The sequence below is a fragment of the Oreochromis niloticus genome, linkage group LG11 (genome assembly GCF_001858045.2).
Source record: "Oreochromis niloticus isolate F11D_XX linkage group LG11, O_niloticus_UMD_NMBU, whole genome shotgun sequence".
NCBI lineage: Eukaryota > Metazoa > Chordata > Actinopteri > Cichliformes > Cichlidae > Oreochromis > Oreochromis niloticus.
Genome location: NC_031976.2, coordinates 20,037,843 through 20,060,516, shown reverse-complemented (window position 1 = coordinate 20,060,516; position 22,674 = coordinate 20,037,843). Strand labels below are relative to the sequence as shown.

Here is a 22,674-nt window from a genome sequence, read left to right as displayed (position 1 = left end):
TCAGATAAAATGATTCAAATGTGATCCCTCTTGTGCTGTCTGTCGCTGTGTCTGCAGAATTATTCAGTTTTTCCCCAGTTTTTTTTTTTTTTTGTTGGTGGTGGTGTTTTTTGTTATTTCTAAGGCTGATCTCATTTAAAGCTACAAACCCTGAAACTGTTCGAAAAGGAGCACAAAACCAGTGGTATACAGGCACGGTTGATATTATGGAAACTTGAACTATGCGGTCATGTGGGACTAACATTAATATATCTTAAATAGGTGGAATATGTGACCTTTAAACCTTAAAAATTGGAACCATGAAATAATTGCCAGAAAATTCAATTTTTTTTGAAAATTCAGTTTTTATTGAACTTTCTCTCCCATTGAAAAAAATTCAACATAATTTTTTTTAAACTTGTCTATTTTTTGCATTCTCAATTTCACAAAAACCCACACTGAATCGTTATGGGGTTAACTTCAGTTGTAAAAATACAGGTTTGGTGATTCCAACTTCTTGAAGCTCACTGACGACACATTTAAAATGACGTCAGGTGGTTCAAAATAATGGTTTAGTCTGATGTCATGGTCAAATAATAATAATCTCTATTGGGGGTCTGAAGGAAATCCAACACACAAAGACCTGCTCTTTAAGCATTAAAAACACAGCGTAACAAAACCTTCCTTTTGTAACACGTTTTACCAAAACCCTAATTTTGTTGCTAAATAATAAAAAAATAAAGATTTCATATATTGCAGCTTTTTCAGATCACCGTCACCTCCCTGCTCTTCTTTTTGATGCAGTCCAAGGTCAGACTCCGGGTCCCACCCTTGCGCCCTCCCTCACCCAGCTGTGGTGATGGGGGTGGGCCTGATGCATGTGAAGCCTGGGCTGAATGCAGTGATAGACTGGAGGCATGTGAAGAAGCCTCTCTCTGTTGCTGTCTGGTTGGCTCGGTGTGGAGTTCCCAGCCTGATGTCTGTGCCTCTCCCTGATGCTGGTCCCTGGCTGCCTGTTCAGTGGGATTCTGGCTCCTGGTGGGCTGCAGGTCTCTGAGGAGCTCTAGCAGTTCTCTCTTTTCCAGCTCTGCCTCTGCCAGCTCTTGTCTCCTCAAACGCTCTGCACCTAGCAGCGCACGCATGTCACACATCACACGGGATAGCTGACCCTGCACAGACAGGATATGACGTGAAGCAATAGAGTAGTTTTACGTGTGATGCCAATTTCAGCCAGGCTTTAGCTCCTGGACAGATGTCCTCGCATTTGACTCTAGAACACTTTGGTTTACAGAGGAGTTCATGGTTAACTCAATGATTACAAGGTACATTCCAGTGAATACAAATCCAGCCCAAATTCACCACCACCACCACCACCACCATTGTGCTTCATAGTTAGTGTGACATGCTTGTGCTGATATGCTATGTTTGAGTTCCTCCAAATATTCATCTCATCTGTCCAGATTACATCGTCCCAGAACTCTTTGTTCAAACTTAAGCTGTGCTGCCATTTTTAAAGAGAAGATGCTTTCGCCTGCAACCCTTCCAAACACGCCATACTTAATTGTGCTGTCATGAACTTCAACTTTTAATAAGCTGCAGCATGTAGAGTCTGAGATGTAGTTTGAGGGGGTTTCTTTTGTTGTTGTTTTTACAGTTTCTCTCAGCACTGCACAGTCTGACACTGGGATATCCACTCCTGGGAAAACTGGCAACTGTCTTGAGTGTTTTCTGCTCATAAGTAATTTTCCTTGCTCTATAATTGTGGACTTCAAACTGTTTGGAAATTACCGTATAACCTTTCCCAGATTGTTTAATATCATTACTGATGTTATTCCCCATTGGCATTGTGTTAACACACATCTTATGTATGCTCCAAAACAGCAAACTGCCTGCTTCATTTAGAGATTTTCATGCCAATTAAGTGCATTTGATTATCTGCATGTGGCTTCATTTCCCTCTTAAATCCTGTGGATCCAGTAAAACTGTACATACACTGCTTCTGCATTTTGGCTTAGTTTTGTTATGTGATATGTCATTTAGCTGTGTAGTTCACCTAAGGTTGTATCTATTAACCTGCTATGGACCAGATTATTTTTGAAATGACCGATATGTGAATCCTCAGAAGAGGGTGTACATTTTACTACTGTGATTTTATGTGCATAAAAAAAGATCCATAAACTGCCTCCATTTATAGGCCTGAGCTCAGTCCAGACTTGTAAAAACATTTTGCTTTCAAACTTTCAGGATTTTTTCTACAACTGTTTAAATGATTTACAAAACACTACATTGTACTTTCATAGTAAATGTATCCCAAGGTCATAAATCTGCGCTTTAGTACTACTCATATAGTAAATCTGTTGCATTTATGTGGTAACATGGCATTTCACCTTGAGCTCCTCCACCTCGTTCTTCAGCTGAGACTCTTTCTGCACCATGTGTCTCCTCTGCGAGTCCAGCCGAGACTCCATCTCTCTTCTCACCTCTTCCACCTTGCACAGCATCTCCACCCTACAGTCGACATTTAATGAGACCACATTATGGTGGTGGTGTTACCTCTGAGTTTAGGCTTAGGAGACAGCACTGAGCTTACCTGAGCATCTCCACCTCAGTGCGCAGCTCCGCTACACAGTTATGTTGTGACTGGTCGATGGAGAGCAGCGTGTGGCCGCAACCATTGGGACACTCCCTGCTGCGAAAGCTACATTCTGACAGGTGAGCCTCCAAGCCCCGCCTCTCGACCTGCACGGGACAGCCTGAGAGGGAAAAGTCACAAGGGTGCAAATGCCTTGCATGGAGCCACCAGGTTATCAGTGTATAAGACAGGCTTCTAAAGCATCTTCACAAAGATGAAATTTATTTGCAGGCATGAATTTTTCCATAAAAATCATCTGTGTGTACGAGGAGGAGATAATCTACTAACACCACCAAAAATGTACTTTGTAAACACTTTGTGTATCCAAAGTAGAGTTATTAAATCTACAGTGTAGTCACAGATCACTGCAGTCACACAACAGCAGAAATTTCAGGTGATTTTAGTGACTTAAACTGCACAACGCATGCACACACACCGCATGTGATTCAACCTACCACAGTGGTAACATATGTACTCTCCACCTGCCAAAGACAGGTCACAGACACATGGTGAGCACAAAAGCGCACACTTGCACGTACATGTCTCAAACAGACCTTAAAATCCCTCATTAAAGAATGAATGAACGCCGACCCTCACACAGTGCTCTCTGTGTGAGGCTTGTGGGAGCTTTCAGTCCCAAAAGTGCACCTGTTCCTGGGGTAGCCAAGACAACAACAGGGCCCACCTGTTGTCCACCCCCACAGACGTTTCACATTACAGTTGTAACATACACATCCATGAGGATAGCAGTTTGACTTTTACTGTCATAAAGACTCATAAAAACACATTGCATGAATAGTGTTTTGTCCGGTGTGATGTTGTCATGTACCTGTGTTAGCGCAGGATATGAAGGCAAACTCGCACTCGTCCTCGTGTGAGTGGAGGCTCTCCAGGGAGCAGACCACCTCACACCCCTGTGCTGCATTCACACAGCGGATCTGCAGACGGTTCAGATCATTACGCATGTACCTGCAATCAAACCAACACAGACAGAAACTCTTACAGTGAGAAAAGCAGGATACTGTTATAATGCTACTGACTTGCATAAACTTATCTGCAAAACTTAAGAGTGCATGATTACGAGGAAGTGAAGGAAGCAGCACAACTGCAGGAGACGGAGACTGACCTGTACAGTGGTTTGAGGCTACCCACATCCAGTGGCAGTCTGTCCTCAGGACAGGAGTGGTGATGGACCAGCCAGGTGCTGATGCAGGAGCTGCAGTAAGCATGTTCGCAGGGTGCCTGGAGGGGGCGCTCCAGCACGTCTCGACACACACAGCACAGTAGACCCTCATTCACGTAACCTACAAACCTCTCCAGATCATAGCCCATCCTAATAAAAAAAAAAAAAAAAAAGTTAAACAGATTAAACAACACATGAGGAAAGCAGGAAGCAGTCTTGTTTCCTCATTTGTTTATTTTCTTTTTATCTTACCTCAGATGTCAACTTTCACTTCAACCAACTCCTTCTTCCTTCTTTCTGCAGGTTTTGACTCCACTTGTTCCTCCACGGGCAACCTGCCGTCCTATCTCTGCCACATCCTCGCTCTTAACACCATCAAGGTGAGGGTCTCCTCTCCTTTGAAGCCCTCCCCTACCTTTGAGAGTGCGTCTCTGTGGAGAGGTAACCCTGACAACAAGGGTTCAGGACACAGGAAGGCAGCTGTCAGACGGGACCAGATCAGATGAGAGAGACAGGCCGAATTACAGTAAAACACTGAACACTGAGTCTAAAGCAGACAAATTCTGCAGCAGTGTTGTTGTCTAGCTATTAAAAACCTGTGTTGCTGTTGTGAAGCATTCAGAGATTACTGCTGTCCTTCAGCTGTTTTTCTCTCTCTTAATGACCCACCCGATCCTAGGTTTCTCTCTCTCACTCTCTCTCTCTCTGAATGTGGGATTAAGATGGATTACACTCTCTCCCTCCATGATTGGATTACAGACTCAATATCAGATGGCCCAAGAATGGATGATCACAAAAATCAAAGAGCACCCCAAATGCCTGGACTCATCATCCTGTTCTCTTTATATCCTCTCAGTAAGACTTATAATCACACAAATAGTAATTCAAAATGACCCCGTACCAAGTAAAGCTCTCTTATGCATACATCCTCTGAAAAAGTATTTCCCCCTTCCTGGTTTCTTAGTTTTTTGTGTATTTTCACACTTAAATCTTTCAGATCATCAAACTAATTTTAATGTTAGACAAAGATCAATGCAAAATACAATTTAGATGATTTTATTTATTAATAAAAAAGCCATCCAAACCTACCTGACCCTATGTGAAAAAGTTATTGCCCCCTTTATTAAATCATGAATTAGCTTTGATTAACCACACCCGGGCCTGATTACTGTCAGACCTGAATCAATAAATCATTTAAACAGAACCTGTCTGACAAAGTGAAGTTGGGTGAAAGAGCTCAAATAGTAACACATCATGTCACCGTCTAAAGAAACCATGAACAGATGAGAAACAAAGTTTCATCTATCATCCTCGAAAGGGTTACAAAGTCATTTCTAAGACTTTGGGATGCCAGTGAACCATAGTGAAAGTCATTATACATACAGTAAATGGAGAAATCTTGATGATCCTCAAGACAAAAGTTTAACTTTCTGGAAGGTTTGAGTCTGGTTACTTCTGCATAAAATTAACTGCATAAAACTAACACTTCATTAAAAAGCATCATATCAACAGTCAAACATGGTGGTGATAGTGTAATGGTCTGGGGCTGCTTTCCTGCTTTAGGACCTGGATGATTTGCTGTAATTGATGGAACCATAAATTCTACTCTCTACCAGAAAATCCTGAAGGAGAATGTCCGTTCTTACCCTGAAGCTCAACCTCACTTGAATTATGCAGAAAGGTTTGGAGGTTTGGATAGGTTTTTCTCCCCCTTAATAAAGGTCCTGTCAGTATTATCATTTAATATCAGTATTAATAATTAATATTATTAAATATCAGTATAATTAAGTATTAGTGAAAATAACTTAATACAACTACTATATAAGTATTACTTTCAGGTACCCTCAAATTGAGTAATTTGCGGTAAATTTTGAGAAGTTGACACGTTTGCCTTAGCCTTGCAAAAAACATGTGAGGCGAGTTTACTGTGGTGGCTGTGCTAGTGAAATAAAATATTACGAACAGCAGCTTACTTAAACGGTTATACCAATATTTATATTTCCCAAATATTCCTCCTTTCACGCTTTCACTGTGATTTAATGAAGGGGTGAAGTGAGTAGTAGGTGAGCTCGATTCACAAGTTATCGATCGACCGGTTGCTGAAATTCAAGCGGGATATAGACTCCATTGAATGTGACGGCCAAACTGTAGGGACAGAAGAACCAAACGTACCCTTTCGTTTTAACCACGCCCATTTGTATTGGTTCGCCCAATCAGATTCTTCAAGCTGTTCAGCGGGAGAAACTGAACCGATGCTAGAGTCACTGAAGAGGAAAGACAAGACGAGTTCTGTTGCAATTGAGTTAAAGGCTGCAATGTCAGGTGTTTTCATCTAACTTTTAGCTCGTCGGGGTATGTACAATACGTTGTCACACATTATCTGACTTGATAATGAAGCCTAAATTAGACTTCCAACCGCGTTATTATCATCTTTATGCTAGTGTTAGCTAGCTGGCTGTGTAACAGGTTCATGTTGCTATCGAGAAATTATCGTGATATGCCGATTATTCCAGTATAAGCAGGAATTGAGGACGCGAAAAAGCTAGAAAGCCATCAGAGGGATAGTGACCCGAAGGATTTATGTATGATAAAAAAAGGATTGAGTGAGTTATGTTCGTCTCGATATGCACAGTTTACCCAGTGCAGAATTTACATATGCAAATAATCCAAGTTTTCATTTTTTTGCTATTAATAGAGACAAATCATTAGCTAGATGTGTTTAAATAATGCTAAAGGACTGTGACATTAAAAGGAAAAGTGTTGGAGTTGGATTTGTTTTGAGCTAACGAGATAGTTTTTGCTACATGCCTCCTACGAAGTTATTAAAGTGAGTACCTTTGAGGAAGGTGTTTTTTTTTCTTTTTTCTTTTTTTCCCCTGATATTAAACCGTTTGTAATAAGCGGTAATCATGCAGTAACGCCTCAAGGCAAGTCCAGGTGTTTGTTGGGATTTTGTGTCAACCAAATGTTACTGTATTTGCATAAAACGTAATGCATGAAATTTACTATATTAGTGTGCATAAATTCCCCTTATAGTTTGTGAGGAGGTAAAACTGATCACTGATCAGAAATATACACAAAAGAAGAGAAAAGCAGTCAGGAGGAAGCTACCCATCTTCTAGCTTTATATTAGTGTTTTATTACCGGATGAAACACTGACTTACAGGAGAATGAAACCCACAGTGCAAAAAATACATTTCACGATACTGAATCATATCTCAAGAGGGTTGAAAATTTTGATTTCAGAATGTGCTGTTTTCTGAGTCACTGATTAAACCGGTGCAATAATGTGCTAAGAAAAATAATATAATGGCAGTTATTAATCTGCTTGTATCGGTTGCTTTTTGTCTTTAGGAAAAAGAAAGATGCGGCGCTCTGGAGCTCCCAGCAAGCTCTTGGGTAATGCAGTGAAAAAGCCTCGATTTGTGCCACCTGGTGCATGTACTTCACTTTCTGTGGCTGAATCCAAGCCTCTGACCCCCAAACTTGGTTTAGGCAATGCACTGGATAAAGTAAGTTTTTTTTCTCAACATTTTTCCTACAGTCTTAAACCCTCAGTATTTGTCATCCTAATTTGATTATTTTCCATTATTTTTTTATCACACTCCCTTATATTAGGAATTCTCTTTTGTCCTTACCTCATTTCGCAGGTCCAGAGAAGCCTTGCAACACCAGGTGCAAGTAAAACAGAGTTTAACGTCCAGCCCGAAGCTGCCCCAGCCTTGTCAAAGGTTCTGGCTCGTGTTCTCAGTGCAACTGAGAGTAAGGAAAATGAGGCTGAGACAAAGCATCAGAACCCTGGATTAGGAGCCTCTGCCGAAGACTATAAACCAGCAGGTAAAAAACAAACAGCCATGTAAAGCCTTGTCTTTTTCTTGCCCCATCTTCTCACTTCTTATGTCCAATTTAATAATCATAGCAGCAATATAAAAACTCACAAATGTCAGTTGATTCCTGGAGGGAGATTCTCATAGTTTCAGCAATGTATATCAGGGAATGTGCAAAGACAAATATGGGGACAAATACGTTTGAGAGAGAGAGAGGGAAAAAAAAGACCATAACAAAGAGTGGAAGGCCAGGAGGGAAAGGAGTCTGATGAATCAGATGGACATAACATTGCTCATGATGACTTTTATATTTCTTTTAATTAAACGTAGTTATTTTTTTAAATCACACCCACAAATAGTGAAGGGTTGATGGTGTGATCACTGAGTTATTGCTACAACTTAGAGGTAGAGTTTCAGATAGAATTCTTCCTGTACCATGATTTAAATATTCCAGCTGTGCCTTGCACCATTTTTCTTGACTGAAAAGACTTCTGTGAAGAGTACACCTGTGTGTCTTTGTTCAAAGTTAATCCAGCAAGCATTCCCCTCTCCTTAAGGAGATGAGGAGATGCAATGTTTGAAAATGAGAAACGCTTCAAGATTTCCACCAGAAAACAAAATCATGGTTCCATTACAAGCTGTTATTTAAGCTGGATAGCTCCTAAATCAAAACAAGACTTCCAATTAGTTTTTAATTAAATGCAGGTGAGATTAAAAGCTAAACCAATTAACCCTGTGTGTTACAATGACAAAGACAGTGCAAGCCTCAGCATGCAGCATACCTGATGCCTCATTAGGTCTAGGTAGTTTAGTCATGAAGGTTCTACTGAAATAGCCGTTTCTGTTTCATTAGCTCTCAAGTGACCAAGCTGTGGGCTCCGTTATATTTTATACATTAATACTTTTTAATGGGACTATTCTTGTTTTTGATCATTTTACTTTATTTATGACATATATTCTAAAATGTGGTTAATTATGGTTTTCAATCGTTTTTATGTAGAAAGAATTTGGGTTAGCCTCAAGGCGTCTACAGCAATAAATCTATGCAAGGTTTCATTTTGCTTTATTGCTAATCATTTTTTTTGCATATTTGTCACACTTACATGTTTGACATCATCAAATACATTTTAACATTAGAAAAACACAACCCAAGTAAATACAAAATGAAGTGGGGGTTTTTTTTATGATGATTTTATTCATTAAGGGGAAAAAGCTGTCTAAACCTACCTGATCCTGTGTGAAAAAAGTAATTGCCCTTGAACTTAATAACTGCTTGTGCCATCCTTGGCAGCAAGAACTGCGATCAAGTGTTTGCGATAAGTAGCAATGAGTCTTTAACATCACTACGGAGGAATTTTGGCCCACTCTTCTTTGCAGAATTACTTTAGTTCAGCCACATTGGAGGGTTTTCCAGCATGAGTGGCCTGTTTAAGGTCATGTCGAAGCCTCTCAAACACATTTAAATCCAGACTTTGACTAGGACACTCCAAAACCGTCTTCTTCTTTTTCTTCTTTTTTTTTCTTTCTTTTTTGAGCCATTTTGAGCTGGTGTGTTTTGGATCAATTTCCTGCTGCAGAACCTGAGCTTAAGCTTCAGGGCTCAAAAGGATGGCCGGACATTCTCCTTCAGGATTTTCTGATAGAGAGCAGAATTCATGGTTCAATTGCAGCAAGTCGTCCATGTAGCCGCAGACCATCAGAGTACTGTACTACCACTTTTGACTGTTCGTACGATGCTCTTTTTATGAAATGCTGTGTTACGTCAGATGTAACGGGATTCAAACCTTCCAGAAGGCTCAACTTTTGTGTTGTCAGTCCACAGAATATTTTCCCAAAAGTCTCGAGGATCATCAAGATGTTTTTCTTTGGCAAATGTGAGACGAGCCTTTGTGATCTCTCTGGTCAGCAGTACTTTTCTCCTTGAACTCTCCTATGGATGCCTTCTCTTTCTTATTGTTGAATCATAAACTCTGACCTTAACTGAGGTGAGTGAGGCCTGCAATTCTTTAGATGCTGTTCTGGGTTCTTTTGTGACCTGCTGGATGACTCGTCAATGCACTCTTGGAGTAATTTTGGTAGACCAGTCACTCCTGGGAAGGTTCACCGCTGTTCAGTTTTCTTCATTTGTGGCCGTCAGCGTGGTTCACTGGAGTCCCAAAGCCAAAGCCTGACTGACAGCTGTGACAGTCAGTGACTTTGTTTCTTAGCTGTTTCTTTAGATCGTAGCATGATGTGTTGCTTTATCTTTGAACCTACTTCACTTTGTCAGACAGGTTTTAGTAACTCAGCAGGTCTGGCAGTAATCAGACCCGGGTGTAGACAGAGAAACTGAACTCAACTTTCTAAAAATTGTGGTTATTCAATTAATTTATGATTTTACAAGGGTGGCAGTTAATTTTTCATGTAGACTCGGATAACTTTTCCCCCTTAATACATTATAATTTAAAAACTACTTTTTGAATTTACTCAGGTTATTTTTGTCTAATATTTAAATTTGTTTGATGATCTGAAACATGTAAATGTGACAAATATGCAAAAGATGAGGAAGGGGGACAGATGTTGACACACTACTGCAATTTTTTTGCCTCGGGCAAAAAGCATCATGTATATTAATGTGTACATACAGAATAATACTGATTCTGTTGCCTTTTTAAAAGAAAGACAGAGATGATACAAACACTGTCACCTTGAACACAAAGCTCTGCTGTATCTTGAGCCACACCATCCACTTTGCATTCACAGCCACCCACAGTCCATATCAGTACATAAGAAGAAATAATAAATAGTAAATAAACAACACAAAAATGTGCAGTGACTAGAACACAAACCGGAAATTCCTCCAGGATTTCTACAAACAATATAATTATAATAATATACAAGATAATATATCATGTTTCTAAACCCTGACCCATAAAATAACTTTCCAACTTTTTAAAAATGTAGCATTTAATGACCCTTCTGACAAAAAAATTATGACGATGACGTTACTAATCACAAATATTTGGCTTGAGGTTGTCGGTCCTAAATGGATCATTCAGGATGTGAAGCTTTTTCATGTTTGCTGTGTAAAATGAGGTACGGCTGGCCCAAAAGAGAATTTACAGCTACTGGCCTGTCCATGTAATTTATAACACTGTGTTATAAATTACATGGACATCATCATCATCACCACCACAGTAGCGATTATTCCTCATAATATGCCCCACACGTACCAACCACTGCTGTTTAAATTCACTGTTATATTGGAAAGTCTAACTCGACCAAACCCCGTGCAGAGGCTGCAAGCAGACACTATAGTGAGATATAACGTTTATATAAATAGCATTCCGCTCTGTCTAATAATAACACACACACACACGCGCACACACAGGATAGATGTTAAACCGGGCGGGCGAAGGCTGAGTGACAGCAGGTCCAGCATTATGCAAATTAGCGGCCAGATTCGGACTGTGCTCGGGATCAGCGTCTCCTTCTCCTCCCCTTCCTCCTGTCGGAGCAGCCAGTGCCTCCGTTTTCCTTCCTGAGAACGCGCGGCGCGGGCACGCTTTTCTGACTGTGTTTTCGCACGCGCCCCACACACGTATTTAATCGACGGAGTCGCCGCGTGCGCTGCGGAGCTGGCGTTCCCCGTCTGCATTCAATCTACGCTGAAGCACGGCCAGAAGCGCGGGTTCCACGGACATGCGCAGCGCGCTCACAAACCCCTCCCCCCCGGTTCAGTTAGTTAAGCCGGCGCTGATTCAAAGCATCACTCACTTCAGGACGTTAGACATGTGACACTTTAACACCTTACAGTGTGCTGTTTGCAAACTGTTGTGGCACATGTGCGGAGGGCAGTGTCCCTCTGCAGCATTCCCTTTGTCACACTGTAGAGCCGGTGTGTCTCTGCTGTGCTCTGTGCTGTGCTCGGTTTGGGGTTTAGAGAGACCGAGCTGTAAGTAGGTCGGGCTGGGCTTAAGCGGCTTAGCTACGTCAGCCTAAGCTGGGAGGAATTCATCCAAAGCCCTCCGCGGTAGGCGGGGGCCTAAACGAGGCTGGCCTAGTTAAGCCTGATTCTTATTGTGTGCAGCACAGCCTGTTTTTGTTGTGCAACGTAGCTGAGAGGGAGTCCAGGAGTAGTGTGAGAATCCATGCACTTGTTAGACATAGCCTATGTTTGATTTGGAGAGGAAGAAGACAAAGGGGGGAAATGTGACATGTATCTGAGTTAGACCAGTGTTGGTGTGTCACCGTGGACCAGGAGAAGAGAGCGGCGGGGACTGAAAAAAAGACAGGTGGGAAGAGTGAGGAGCCCACACCACTGAGTGTGGTTACTAAAGGGTGACAGCCATAGGCCAGACTTGGTCTGCGTGAGCCCAGTATGCTAGAAGATGGCATCCAGCTCTGTGTTTTTGTCCAGTATGGTGGGTAAAGCCCGCTCCTCCAACTTCACCCTCTCTGAGAAGCTGGACCTGTTGAAGTTGGTCCGGCCTCACATCCGAATCCTGGAGGAGCACACCAACAAGCACGCGGTCATCGTGGACAAGAACAAGTGCTGGGACACTGTTGCTGAACAGTACAATGCCCTGGGAGGAGACAGACCCCATCGCACAGCTCAGGGCCTCCGGACCCTCTACAAGAGACTGAAGGAGTCAGCCAAGCAGGAAGTGATGCAGAGGAGACACGCCCAGCCAGAGTACAGAGCAAGCATCTCCGAGCCAACCAGGAGAATTATGGAGATGATCCCTCACCTGTTTCACCACGTGCCCATCCACGAAAAGGACCAGGCGCTGCGCAGGTACGGTTGCACTTATGAGAACACATACGCACACACACAAGCACACACACACACACAAAGATAAAGGATAGGATAACACAAGTCACATGAGAGTTTTGGACATACAGAGAGAGAGGAGGGGCTGCCGTTCATGCTCCCAAACCCAATCATATTACTCACTGCACTCTGTCAGGCTCAGGAGGACATACTGCATGACCTGCCATCATTTACTGGCTGCTCATCAGTACATTTGGAAAATACACAAGTCTGGTTTTCACATTGATAATTCTATCAGAAACTTGGCTCCAAAATAATTATTTAGCTCGTGTTCTCAGCGCTACAAAAAGTAAGACGGTGCTGAATATCCTCATGCTGGATTAAGAGAGTACGCAGAGGAGAAAAATACACTAAATAATTCAGTTTAAAAGGCAGTCATCACAGTTAGAAATCAGAATCCTAGTGATGGAATAAGAGTGGGATCAAAAACGCTTCACATGTGTGAGGTTGTAACCACCAAGACTTGTTGCCAAATCCTTTAATTTCCTTTCACTCCCTTTAATGTTCTCTGATCATTCACCTAATCCTTTGATTGATTTACCCACCTGCAGAGGTTTCAACACACTTCATATAAACAAGATGTAGACACCCAGTAAATGCTGCTTAAGCACTCCAGGCTCACATATTTATTTATTTATTTTATCTTGTTTCTCCCATTTGTAGATTAATATACAGCAAGCACAACTCTCCCATCGAACATCCTGGCAGCAGCTCCTCTCTGGCTGGACTTCAGGATTACTCCGCATCTGTCCCAAGTATCCCCCATGAGGTGGTCCAGCTGGACGCTGAAGAGGATGTAAAACCACCGCCAGACCTTCCCATCCTCCCATCGCACACAGGACCACGGCTGGAAGGGGGCCAGGAGCGAGAGGGAGAGCAGGACTTGGGCAGCATCCATGATTATGAAGCGTCGTTATCGCCGGCTCCTTCTTCTGTCAACATCCCTCTTTCCACCTCGCCGCTGCCCTTACGCCATGAGCTCTACCCCAACGACATCTACCCTCACCACGAGCCGGACAGGTTTCGGCCTCTGCACCTGGCCAAAGAGGAGCACGAGCTGGTGCTGGCCAATCACAGGAAGGTGGCCCTGTACCTGGAGGAGAAGAGAGAGGGGCTGAAGAGGAAGCAGGAACTGGAGGAGGAACTGCTGCGAGCCAAGATCAAAGTGGAGAAACTGAAGGCAGCCCGACTGAGACACGGACTGCCCGTTTCTCTATAACAAGTATCGACATGCACTTCTGTGGTCACTGTGAGAAAGGGAGGGGCTCTGAGTAGTACAGTTTTTAAAAAAAAAAAAGGAAAGAAAGAAAAGAGCGCTTTGGAGCAGTCACCTATTTTGTTTTATTTTGGTTGTGTGAGGTCAGTTTCAGGACTTGACTTTCTTTTGGAAACATAGTGCCTCGTACACACACAGATAACCTGTTTACGTCCTGCAGGATAATTAGGATAATAAGGTCTGCTGCCATCCGTCTTTGTTTGTGCTTGTCTGTGTTAAAAATGCATCATCGTGTCCATGAGTACCAAAAGTGGAGACGAACATCTATGTAATAAAACAAAGCTGACATCGGTAACACTGTGACAGGCCAATATGTATAAAAGTCCAAATTTTGGAAGGGAATATTTGTAGTATTGACTGATAATGTACCTCAGTGGTGCTCTTCCTGCCTACACCTACCACTAGTCTCTAATTACAGGAGTGCCAGGCATAAGGCATTAATGATCTTTATTGTCTAAGATTGTTGGAAAAATATGAATGTAAGAGTTAAAGCACTTGATGTCAGTGGGAGCGACGTGTTGTTATCTCTGTGTAAAGAACATTTCCACCCATTCTGGCATCTGTAGAAATCCACTTTCCACTAGAGGTTTTGGTTATCAAAACAGTTTTTGTAGCCGCTTTTATTCATTCTGTAGACTTCCTACAAAAACCATTCATGTCGCCACAAGAGAGCACTCCAGTAGCAAATTCTAGAGATACCAGGACTAAAGCACAAGGTAAACTTTTGAAGGCCTTAATCTGTTATTGTGATAACAAAAACGTTCGAGTGAGTAATTCTCGCTGGTTGCTGAACTGTTGGCCAGTTGCGCGAACAAAAGAAGGGAGGGGCCCTGATGGTTTTTGGTGTTACTGCTATTTATTGTGAGTTCAACATTGATTGTATTGTACTGTTGTTATACAAGTGTCGTCCATTTCTCTTACTGTTTGTCTATGCATTCACGTGTTTCTATTAAAAAGAAGATCCATTTTCCTCTGGTCCTCTGTTTATTTCGAAGTCACGTGTTCCACTTTTATAGGAAGTCTTTAATCCGTCTTCTAGAGGCTGATGAAAGATCATAAGGTGACCGCATCTGCTGACATTTGCATTGTTTCACGGTGCTAACTGTTTGAGCCTTGTACATGTTGTATTTTGTTCCCATGATAGGTGGAGCCAACAATGGCGTGTAGAAGCCTTTATGCTGAATAGCTTGATGCGCCAGTGACCTCTGCTGGTCAATTTCCTGTGTACATCTGGTGGATCTGACTTCGTTTTATGTCTTTGTGTTACAGGAGTGAATGATGGCCCTCCTGGGTCTCCCCAAACCCCTCAGCCTCCTACAGGCTCAGACTCTGGCTGCAGTCAGGACGGGGCGCGTTACTTTAGTGTGGTGTGGTGTAAGGCCAGCAAGAAGAAACATAAACGCTGGGAGGGAGACGCAGTGCTGGTGACAAGAGGGCGCACAGTCACTCTTAAAGATATGGAGGGGAAGGATATCGGAAAGGGTGAGACGGACATCAACATCAAATTTTAATTGGTCACCTGTGTAGCTGTTGCATGTATTTAAAATGACAACTGCCCAATTTTAATATAGGACTATATACAAAAATCCTGAAGATAGCCTGCATTTCTTTATATTTGGCTTCCAAAGAGCCAGACGTGTAGTTTCCAGGATTTCTCAAGGATTTTCAAAGTTTTTCTTTGAACATCAGCTACTTTTTCACTCACTTTCAGTGTTGATGCAGATCTATGAATCATTCAAGCAATAAAAAGGCACCTAATTTGACGGATAAGCCAGTGTTGTGTCTACACATAACAAACAACTTGGCAAAGAAGCAATTTTAGGTACTTTATCATTAGCTGCCTGTCAGAAAAGTACATAATTTCTTTACATTTCTTTAGTCTAATCTAACAAAAATATTAAAGGTGACACAGTTTGAAAGGCATAAAATGTGATTTTTGCACCAAAAAACTCTGTTTACACATCTCAGTAAATCGCTGAACTGATTTATTTCACATTTTCCTAGCAAAATATAAAAAAATTAAGACTGACTTAAGACTCAATGAAAGCAAAGTCATCAGTACTGTGATTGAAAATATTTACCTGACATTTAATTTACTCAAGATTAAATATAAAAATAACAGGAAAATACCCAGGCTTCTGTAAAGTAAGGTATTAAACACTCTCTGCCTTAGTTGTGCATAGTCAGCCCCAAGGCGCGTTTTTGAATCATGAAACACTGGAAAATAATTAAATACTCAAATCTTAAATAAAATTCTTTAAGCATACTTTTCACACTTAACTGAAGCTTACTGCATTAAACATTAAAATATGCTAAAGTTAAGTAGATCAGTACTTGTTGATTTCTCCTAGTACATGTGATCCTGACAAGTGTGCATATGTGAACTGTAGGTAGTGGCTACAAGGTGTCGGAGCTGGCCTCGCTCTCTGAGGGAGAGACTCTCACGATTGGTGGGAAAGAGGTGGAGGTGATGGGGGTCATTTCTGCTGAGGACTTTGCCAAGGGGCGCTGTTTCCAGGAGGTCCAAACAGAGCGAGCGGAGTTAAACACAAAGTCTGCTCCACCACCCTCCTGCCGCTTGGCATTCAAACCCTTTTGCCCTCCAACAATGGTGGGTGGAGCGGGCCACAGAGAAACAAAACCAGAGGAGGAACAAACCCGCAGACCTCGCCATGACCCCCTCGCTCCAGGTGTGTAGATAAAGTTGGAGTTTGATGATGCACTAATTTATTACCTACATAAATTGGCAAAAAATATATATTTCTGTTGTATTTTAATAATATTATTTCATATCGTTTTAGGTGCACTGGTGATGCCTCGCCCTTCCGCCAACCACCAGTGGTTAAATAACAAGTCAGGGCTTCCTGTGGTCGATGTTGTGCTTGACCCACACCTGACCACACACCTGCGACCGCACCAGAGGGATGGCCTGCTCTTCCTCTACGAGTGTGTCATGGGCATGAGGTGACAGTGCTGTTTGGCTATCATCAAATGCTGTGCAAAAAACCTCTTAATCAATCTGTTGTAGCCTCACACTTAAAAAAAAATGTTGTGCTTACGTCTCTGGGCTTCAGAGCTGCAGGTTGCTACGGTGCGATCCTGGCTGATGAAATGGGTCTGGGAAAGACTCTCCAGAGCGTGGCGCTGTCTTGGACGTTGCTGAAGCAGGGACCTTATGGTGGGAGGCCAGTTGCTAAGCGTGTGCTTGTGGTTACACCTGGCAGCCTGGTACAGAACTGGGCTGCAGAATTCAACAAGTGGCTGGGCCGTGAGAGGATCAGCGTTTTCACTGTGGATCAGGTTATTCTGTTTTATAATTACAAGTTCTTGGTTCAGTTAATCATGAAACAACATGTTTTTTAAATGTGAACTCACTGCTTTAGTGCATATGTATATATCCTGTTATCCATTCTGTATTAAAGTGCATACAGCAACAAGTCACACTGCTTAAAACTCAGAAGGAACCTTCATGCTCTTAGGTACATGTCTGTGGTTTAAAAAAAATCCATCCATTTTATTATAAGCTTTCTATTTTATTCTATTGCAATAATTCTTCTCTCTTATTTGATGAGTTAATTATGTTACTCCATTTTTATTGCCGGCTTTTCTTGATTTAATATCTTTTTTGTAAATAATTAAAATGAGAACAAGTATCTGAATGAATCATCTACTTTAATCTGGAGTTTATTAAGTAATTCCATTTTTGTTCTTTATTGAAATGTGTTTAGGACCACAGGATAGAGCAGTTCGTTTTGTCCCCACTGCACAGCGTTCTTGTGATAAGCTATGAAATGCTGCTGCGCTGCCTGGAGCAGGTATGTTCTCCCGATGTCTTATAACGTTCTTTTTACGAAGAAGCTGTCTGATCTTTGTGCTCTTATCTTATAATTTCCTTCTGTTTCCAGGTCCAGAAAGTTGATTTTGGTCTTATAATCTGTGATGAGGGTCACAGATTAAAGAATAGCAACATCAAAACATCATCAGCCCTCAGCAGCCTCGAGTGTAATCGCAGAGTCATACTTACAGGTGAAAGCGAAAAGGGAGTTTCTGAAGGGAGTTTTAGGAGTTTCTGAATGGCAGCTACGACTGCTTGCAGATGTTTTATAACAGGCTGTTTTTTGTGCTTTTGAAGGCACTCCAGTTCAAAACGACCTGCAGGAGTTCTACGCCATCATTGAGTTTGTGAACTCTGGGATTCTGGGCTCATCGACTGCTTATAGAAAAGTATACGAGGAACCAATCCTGCGCTCGAGACAGCCCTCATGCACAGAGGTAATCCCGTCTCCTTTCTCTTTCCTGTGGAGTTGTTATAAAAATGTTATCTGGTGTTAAACCTGATCTTAAATCTGTTGCTGCCAACAGGAGGAGAGAGTTTTGGGAGAGGAGCGAGCGGCCGAGCTCTCTCGTCTGACCGGCATGTTCATCTTGAGGCGGACGCAGGAAATCATCAACCGCTACCTGCCTCCTCGCCTCGACTGGACGTTGTTCTGCGAGCCGTCCTCTCTGCAACGAGAGCTGTACAAGCACCTCCTCTGCCACAGAGTCTTCAGGGCCTGCCTTCAGGGCTCCACTCAAACCCACACACATCTGGCTTGCATCACCGCACTGAAAAAGCTCTGTAATCACCCCGGACTGCTCCACATCACCGTTAAGGTTATATTCTTTTATGAGCTGGCTGGCTGGGGGGACAGAAACCTGTGATCACAGTGGAAACTGTAAATATATGATCGTGAATCCCAGTCATAACCATGAACATGGGTTGTTCTGTTGGTAGGAGAGGACAGATGCTGGCTCTGTGGAGAGTTCATTATATGAGGGTCTGGCAGATCTCTTCCCAGAATCCTATTCTTCAGGAGGATTCACCATAGCTGATTCTGGAAAACTGCTGGTTCTTTCGGACCTGCTTGCCGCCATTAGACAGCTGAGCTCTTCAGACAGGTGTGTTCTTGTGTGACGCTAAGATGCTATTGGTTGTTTGGATCATCTGGATTTTTTTTTACTTTATGTGTCAAGCATTACATTTGATAGTAGGTGTGCTTCTGCAGGGTGGTCGTAGTGTCAAACTACACTCAGACGCTAGACTTGCTCCAAGACCTGTGTGTACACATGGGCTACACCTTCTGTCGGCTGGACGGAAATACCCCCACGAACCAGAGGCAGCGACTGGTCGACAGTTTCAACAGTCCCTATTCTCAGAACTTCCTGTTTCTGCTGAGCTCTAAAGCAGGTGGGGTTGGGCTTAATCTCATTGGCGCTTCCCACCTGGTGCTATACGACATCGACTGGAACCCTGCCAATGACATTCAGGTAAAATACAAACAGTAATAGTCTGAAAATCTCAAAAGTTAGGGTTGTATGAAGTCTAAAAGTGCCTTTGGTTTTATTGTTGTCCATCGTGAGCTGTATGTAAAAGATGGACATGGTAACCATGACACAGAAATATTAAAAAACACAACAGAAGTGAAAAAACCCCACAATGAAAATAAAAAAAGAACACGATGGAAATGACAGAAACCAAAACATGTGAAGGATTTCACTGAGACACACTTAAAAGAAACTAAAAATTATCAGTGTCGTTATCAGGGAGAAAAAGATCAAATAAGTCTTTAAAAAAACGAGGCATTTATAATATGGAAGTCTGTGAGAACTGATTTCCTTTGACACACTTTGGCCCAATATTTAAGGCCCGGAGGTCGTTGCTTAGCGCAGATGAAATGAGTCAAATAAGTGTGAAGCTGCCCTCGTGTACGAGTACATGCAAATCCAGCAGAGGGCACTGAATACATGTGTGTTATCCTCCACTGCAGCTTTTTTCCCCCTCTTTCTCTGTCCAGGCCATGGCTCGGGTGTGGAGAGATGGACAGAAGAAGACTGTGCACATCTACCGTCTTCTCACTGCAGGCAAGAATTACAAACAACAAAAAAAATTCTACCATATCAACAGTGTCTTAAAGTTTTCTTTCTTCCTCTCAGGCACCATTGAGGAGCGTATATTTCAGCGACAGGTGTCCAAACAGGGACTCTCTGGAACCGTGGTTGACATGGGGAAAGGGGCAGAGCACACAAGTTTCTCCACCAGTGATCTGCGAGATCTTTTCAGCCTGACGGAGACGCCCTGCCTGACTCATGACCTGCTGAACTGTGGCTGCAGCATGGACGGCACACTCAGCGGTAGGCTCACATACACGCCACACATGCTGACACCAGAGCACGAAAAGACTGAAAATCATGCCTCCTCACATCTTTGCGGTCTTCATTTTCAGCTGTCACAGAGGAAGAGGAGCCGGTTTCCGAGAGGCCCTGCCAGCTCGGTCGTCAAGGTGACCGTAAGGGGGCGGCACAGAAGCATCTCAGCATGTCCGAGCTCATGCAGTGGAGACATTTCTCCGGTGACACACACTCCTTCTCCGACCCCTACCTCGATCACGCACGAAACAACATCACTTTCGCCTTCCAGACCACCATCTCTCACACAACCCAGTAAACAACCGACTCTCGTGACGCACACTCGCATAGCTTTCTGCACAAACCTCTTCAGGTCCTCTGGACTTTGTCAGCCTCGATTTAACGTACGAATAACGGTGCACGTTATGCTGTTTCCAGTAGTTTTAAAACTGCTGTGCTCGTGAGATTCTGTCTTGCCCTAAAATATTCACATTTGTTTATTTATGCAAAATAATTTACTGTAAAATTCTACAAAATAAACATAAATGATTAAGAAATGTTCAACATTTGTTAGCGTTTGAAAAATTCTTGCTGGCGGAAGAGGCGCATATAAAATACAGATTTATATCATGGGTACAGCCATTCAACAGACATTTCCATCCAAAGGAATATTTATTATGTCATTGATAGGATTTATGTTTCTGTGGGGTGCCCAGTGAATGGAGAGAATGTGTTTACATTCAAAAGAATTTGTTTACAGCAGTTTGCTTAGTGAGAATGAGCCCCCACCCCCCTACCCATCCCAACGGGAAGAGCAAAGCATCTCTGGCCTCCACTGTCGTGCTTTAATGTCAGAATTTGTTATGCAATGACCACACACGTTACTGTGGAGCGAGCAAATCTGCTGGGCTGTCGATGTGGGCCATACTGCGATCTGTTCAGTCTATTATTTTGGATGACACTGGTCTGTTCATGCTCTTCAACACAAAGCTGCCGCGTGGGAGTTACAGCATGTAGTTTCTGTGTGTGTGTGTGTGTGTGTGTGAGTGTGTGCACACCCAGAATTCACATATGATTTGAGTCTCGGTCTGTCAGATTGACTGCGCTCCAGTATACAATGCATTTCCTTGCAGTGCAGTTATCATTTATTCGAGGATCACCACTGTGCGTGATTGTTAAGCAACTTCGTTGTATAATAAATGGGTCTCTGGGATGATAACTTTTTTGTATGCATATGACAGTTGGATGATTACGCACACACCTGCTGTTCTGTTCTGTGGACACAATGGGAATTGAAACACAACACTTCCTATGCCAGGATTCGGCCTCATATGAACGTTGCATGTTGTGCAATATATTAAATATGTCATTTTGCTATCAAATGTAGGCCCTCCGGAAGCTCATCAGTTTAGGTTGTAGAAATCACAAAGAGAAGTGCAAATATATGAAAGAAAAAGGGAAAATGATTTTTTTTCAGGAGCTATGAACCTGCCTGCAAAAGCAAATGCGTGGTTGCTAATTGTGATGTGCAGGTACTCGATAATTGACTGGTGTTGGGAATACAATTTATAGATAATTGGCTTCTACATACAGAGCCAAGATGTACACAGATATGTGGTATTATAAATTATTGTTTTAGTATACTAGTGCTCCTCAGAAACGTTCATATTTTATATTCAATAAACGTGAGGTGAAATATTTCAATGTTAGTATAGCCGGTTTTGAACGCGAGGGATCGGCGCGCCGGGACTTTTACCTGTGACTGCCATCTGATCTACTAAGCACCAAACCCACATCACTTTTTTGGGCTAAGGCCTAGCCACCAGGCCCTCGCAGCACGGGACAGTCGCTGGAGAGATGATCTGACTTGACTGGCTTGGAAACATCTTGTTGTCCCCCCTGGATGAGCAGGAGGAGGTGGCATATTGCATACTGTCAGAACCTTGAGGCGACTGTTGTGATTTGGTGCTAAATAAATGAAACTGAATTGAATTGAGTCAGCCAATTATTCAAGATTCAAAGTTTTTTTTCTACATGTGTGCTACGTGTACAGGACATACAGGGGAACTGAATAGTTCTTGAGACCAATCAAAAAAAGGGATAAATGGGATGTCCAGCTTCTGAAAAGTATAATTATTTATGAGCTTACTTCTTGGTTGGAGCTCCTTTATCACAAATTACTGCATCACTGTGGTGTAACATGGAAGTGATGAGCTTGTTGGACTGCTGAGGCATCACTGAAGCCCAAGGCTGCTTTGATAGCAGTCTACAGCTCATCTGTACTTCTGAGTAGTATTTCTGAGATCATAGATTCTCAAACGGGTTCAGGTTCAATAACAAGGTCAGCAAACTGGCAGTTTTGGCATTTAGGGCAGGTGGTAAGGTGCTGGAAAAAGAAATCAGCACCTCCATGAAGACTGTCAGCAGATGGAAGCATGAATTCTCTGAATCTAAAGTTTCCTTGTTGAAGGCTTCACTGACTTTGGCTTTGGTAAAACACAGAGGAGCAACCACTGCAGACGTCAGCAGATGACCCACCGAATCATCACACTGTACTTCAAACACCTGGAATTCTGCCCCTCTCCACAATTATTCCAAAACTTGATTTGGAAATAAAATACAAACTTTACTTACCCTGGATCATTGAGCAACAGTGAGGTAAAACTGTCTGTGGTTCAGGAGTGGCTGGATATTAGGAATATGACAGCCGCATCTGTGCATGATGGTTCCTCATGCTCCAGCACAAGCCTCAGTCAGCTCTTAGCTCTCCCAAGTTCTTGAATCAACTTTTCTTAACAA

General features: G+C 42.5%; 3 protein-coding genes across 5 annotated transcripts; 2 read left to right on the top strand and 1 right to left on the bottom strand.

The window, feature by feature from the left end:
• Positions 1–14: 14 nt before the first annotated feature.
• rnf41l (ring finger protein 41, like) lies at positions 15–4,480 on the bottom strand. Of its 2 annotated transcripts, XM_019364892.2 has the most exons (8): positions 4,391–4,480; positions 4,047–4,274; positions 3,738–3,944; positions 3,441–3,580; positions 3,067–3,093; positions 2,570–2,732; positions 2,367–2,487; positions 15–1,148 (listed from the first exon to the last, which is right to left on the bottom strand). In XM_019364892.2, the coding sequence occupies exons 3-8, from the start codon at positions 3,941–3,943 to the stop codon at positions 744–746; spliced, it is 1,062 nt and encodes a 353-aa protein (XP_019220437.1). In that variant the 5' UTR covers position 3,944; positions 4,047–4,274; positions 4,391–4,480; the 3' UTR covers positions 15–743. The 2 variants fall into 2 exon arrangements, with proteins under 2 accessions (XP_019220437.1, XP_005472793.1); XM_005472736.4 differs by lacking the exon at positions 3,067–3,093 and having other exon boundaries at positions 85–1,148; positions 4,047–4,458.
• Positions 4,481–6,029: 1,549 nt separating this feature from the next.
• On the top strand, positions 6,030–21,867 carry rad54b (RAD54 homolog B). 2 transcript variants are annotated; one of them, XM_005472738.3, is made up of 16 exons: positions 6,030–6,146; positions 7,149–7,306; positions 7,445–7,631; positions 14,980–15,192; positions 16,101–16,400; positions 16,512–16,674; positions 16,785–17,010; positions 17,439–17,525; positions 17,616–17,736; positions 17,843–17,982; positions 18,073–18,363; positions 18,485–18,648; positions 18,756–19,017; positions 19,545–19,611; positions 19,684–19,881; positions 19,974–21,867. In XM_005472738.3, exons 2-16 carry the CDS (start codon positions 7,160–7,162, stop codon positions 20,192–20,194), a joined length of 2,787 nt encoding a protein of 928 aa, XP_005472795.1. In that variant the 5' UTR covers positions 6,030–6,146; positions 7,149–7,159; the 3' UTR covers positions 20,195–21,867. The 2 variants fall into 2 exon arrangements, with proteins under 2 accessions (XP_005472795.1, XP_025767509.1); XM_025911724.1 differs by lacking the exons at positions 6,030–6,146; positions 7,149–7,306; positions 7,445–7,631 and adding an exon at positions 11,027–11,895.
• LOC106098655 (fibrinogen silencer-binding protein) lies at positions 11,889–14,561 on the top strand. The gene is made up of 2 exons (XM_013274853.3): positions 11,889–12,398; positions 13,098–14,561. Exons 1-2 carry the CDS (start codon positions 11,992–11,994, stop codon positions 13,651–13,653), a joined length of 963 nt encoding a protein of 320 aa, XP_013130307.1. The 5' UTR covers positions 11,889–11,991; the 3' UTR covers positions 13,654–14,561.
• Positions 21,868–22,674: the final 807 nt, after the last annotated feature.

Bases quoted from the DNA above. Each gene is read 5' to 3' on its own strand.
- rnf41l (XM_019364892.2), bottom strand. From the start codon at position 3,943: ATGGGCTATGATCTGGAGAGGTTTGTAGGTTACGTGAATGAGGGTCTA. The intron at 3,094-3,440 runs GTACATGACAAC...TGTCTTTGGCAG, and splicing joins CATATCCTGCGCTAACACAG to GTGGAGAGTACATATGTTAC. The intron at 1,149-2,366 runs GTGAAATGCCAT...CTGTCTGTGCAG, and splicing joins ACGAGGTGGAGGAGCTCAAG to GGTCAGCTATCCCGTGTGAT.
- rad54b (XM_005472738.3), top strand. From the start codon at position 7,160: ATGCGGCGCTCTGGAGCTCCCAGCAAGCTCTTGGGTAATGCAGTGAAA. The intron at 7,632-14,979 runs GTAAAAAACAAA...TTTGTGTTACAG, and splicing joins CGAAGACTATAAACCAGCAG to GAGTGAATGATGGCCCTCCT. The intron at 16,401-16,511 runs GTGTGTAGATAA...ATATCGTTTTAG, and splicing joins CCATGACCCCCTCGCTCCAG to GTGCACTGGTGATGCCTCGC.
- LOC106098655 (XM_013274853.3), top strand. From the start codon at position 11,992: ATGGCATCCAGCTCTGTGTTTTTGTCCAGTATGGTGGGTAAAGCCCGC. The intron at 12,399-13,097 runs GTACGGTTGCAC...TCCCATTTGTAG, and splicing joins AAGGACCAGGCGCTGCGCAG to ATTAATATACAGCAAGCACA.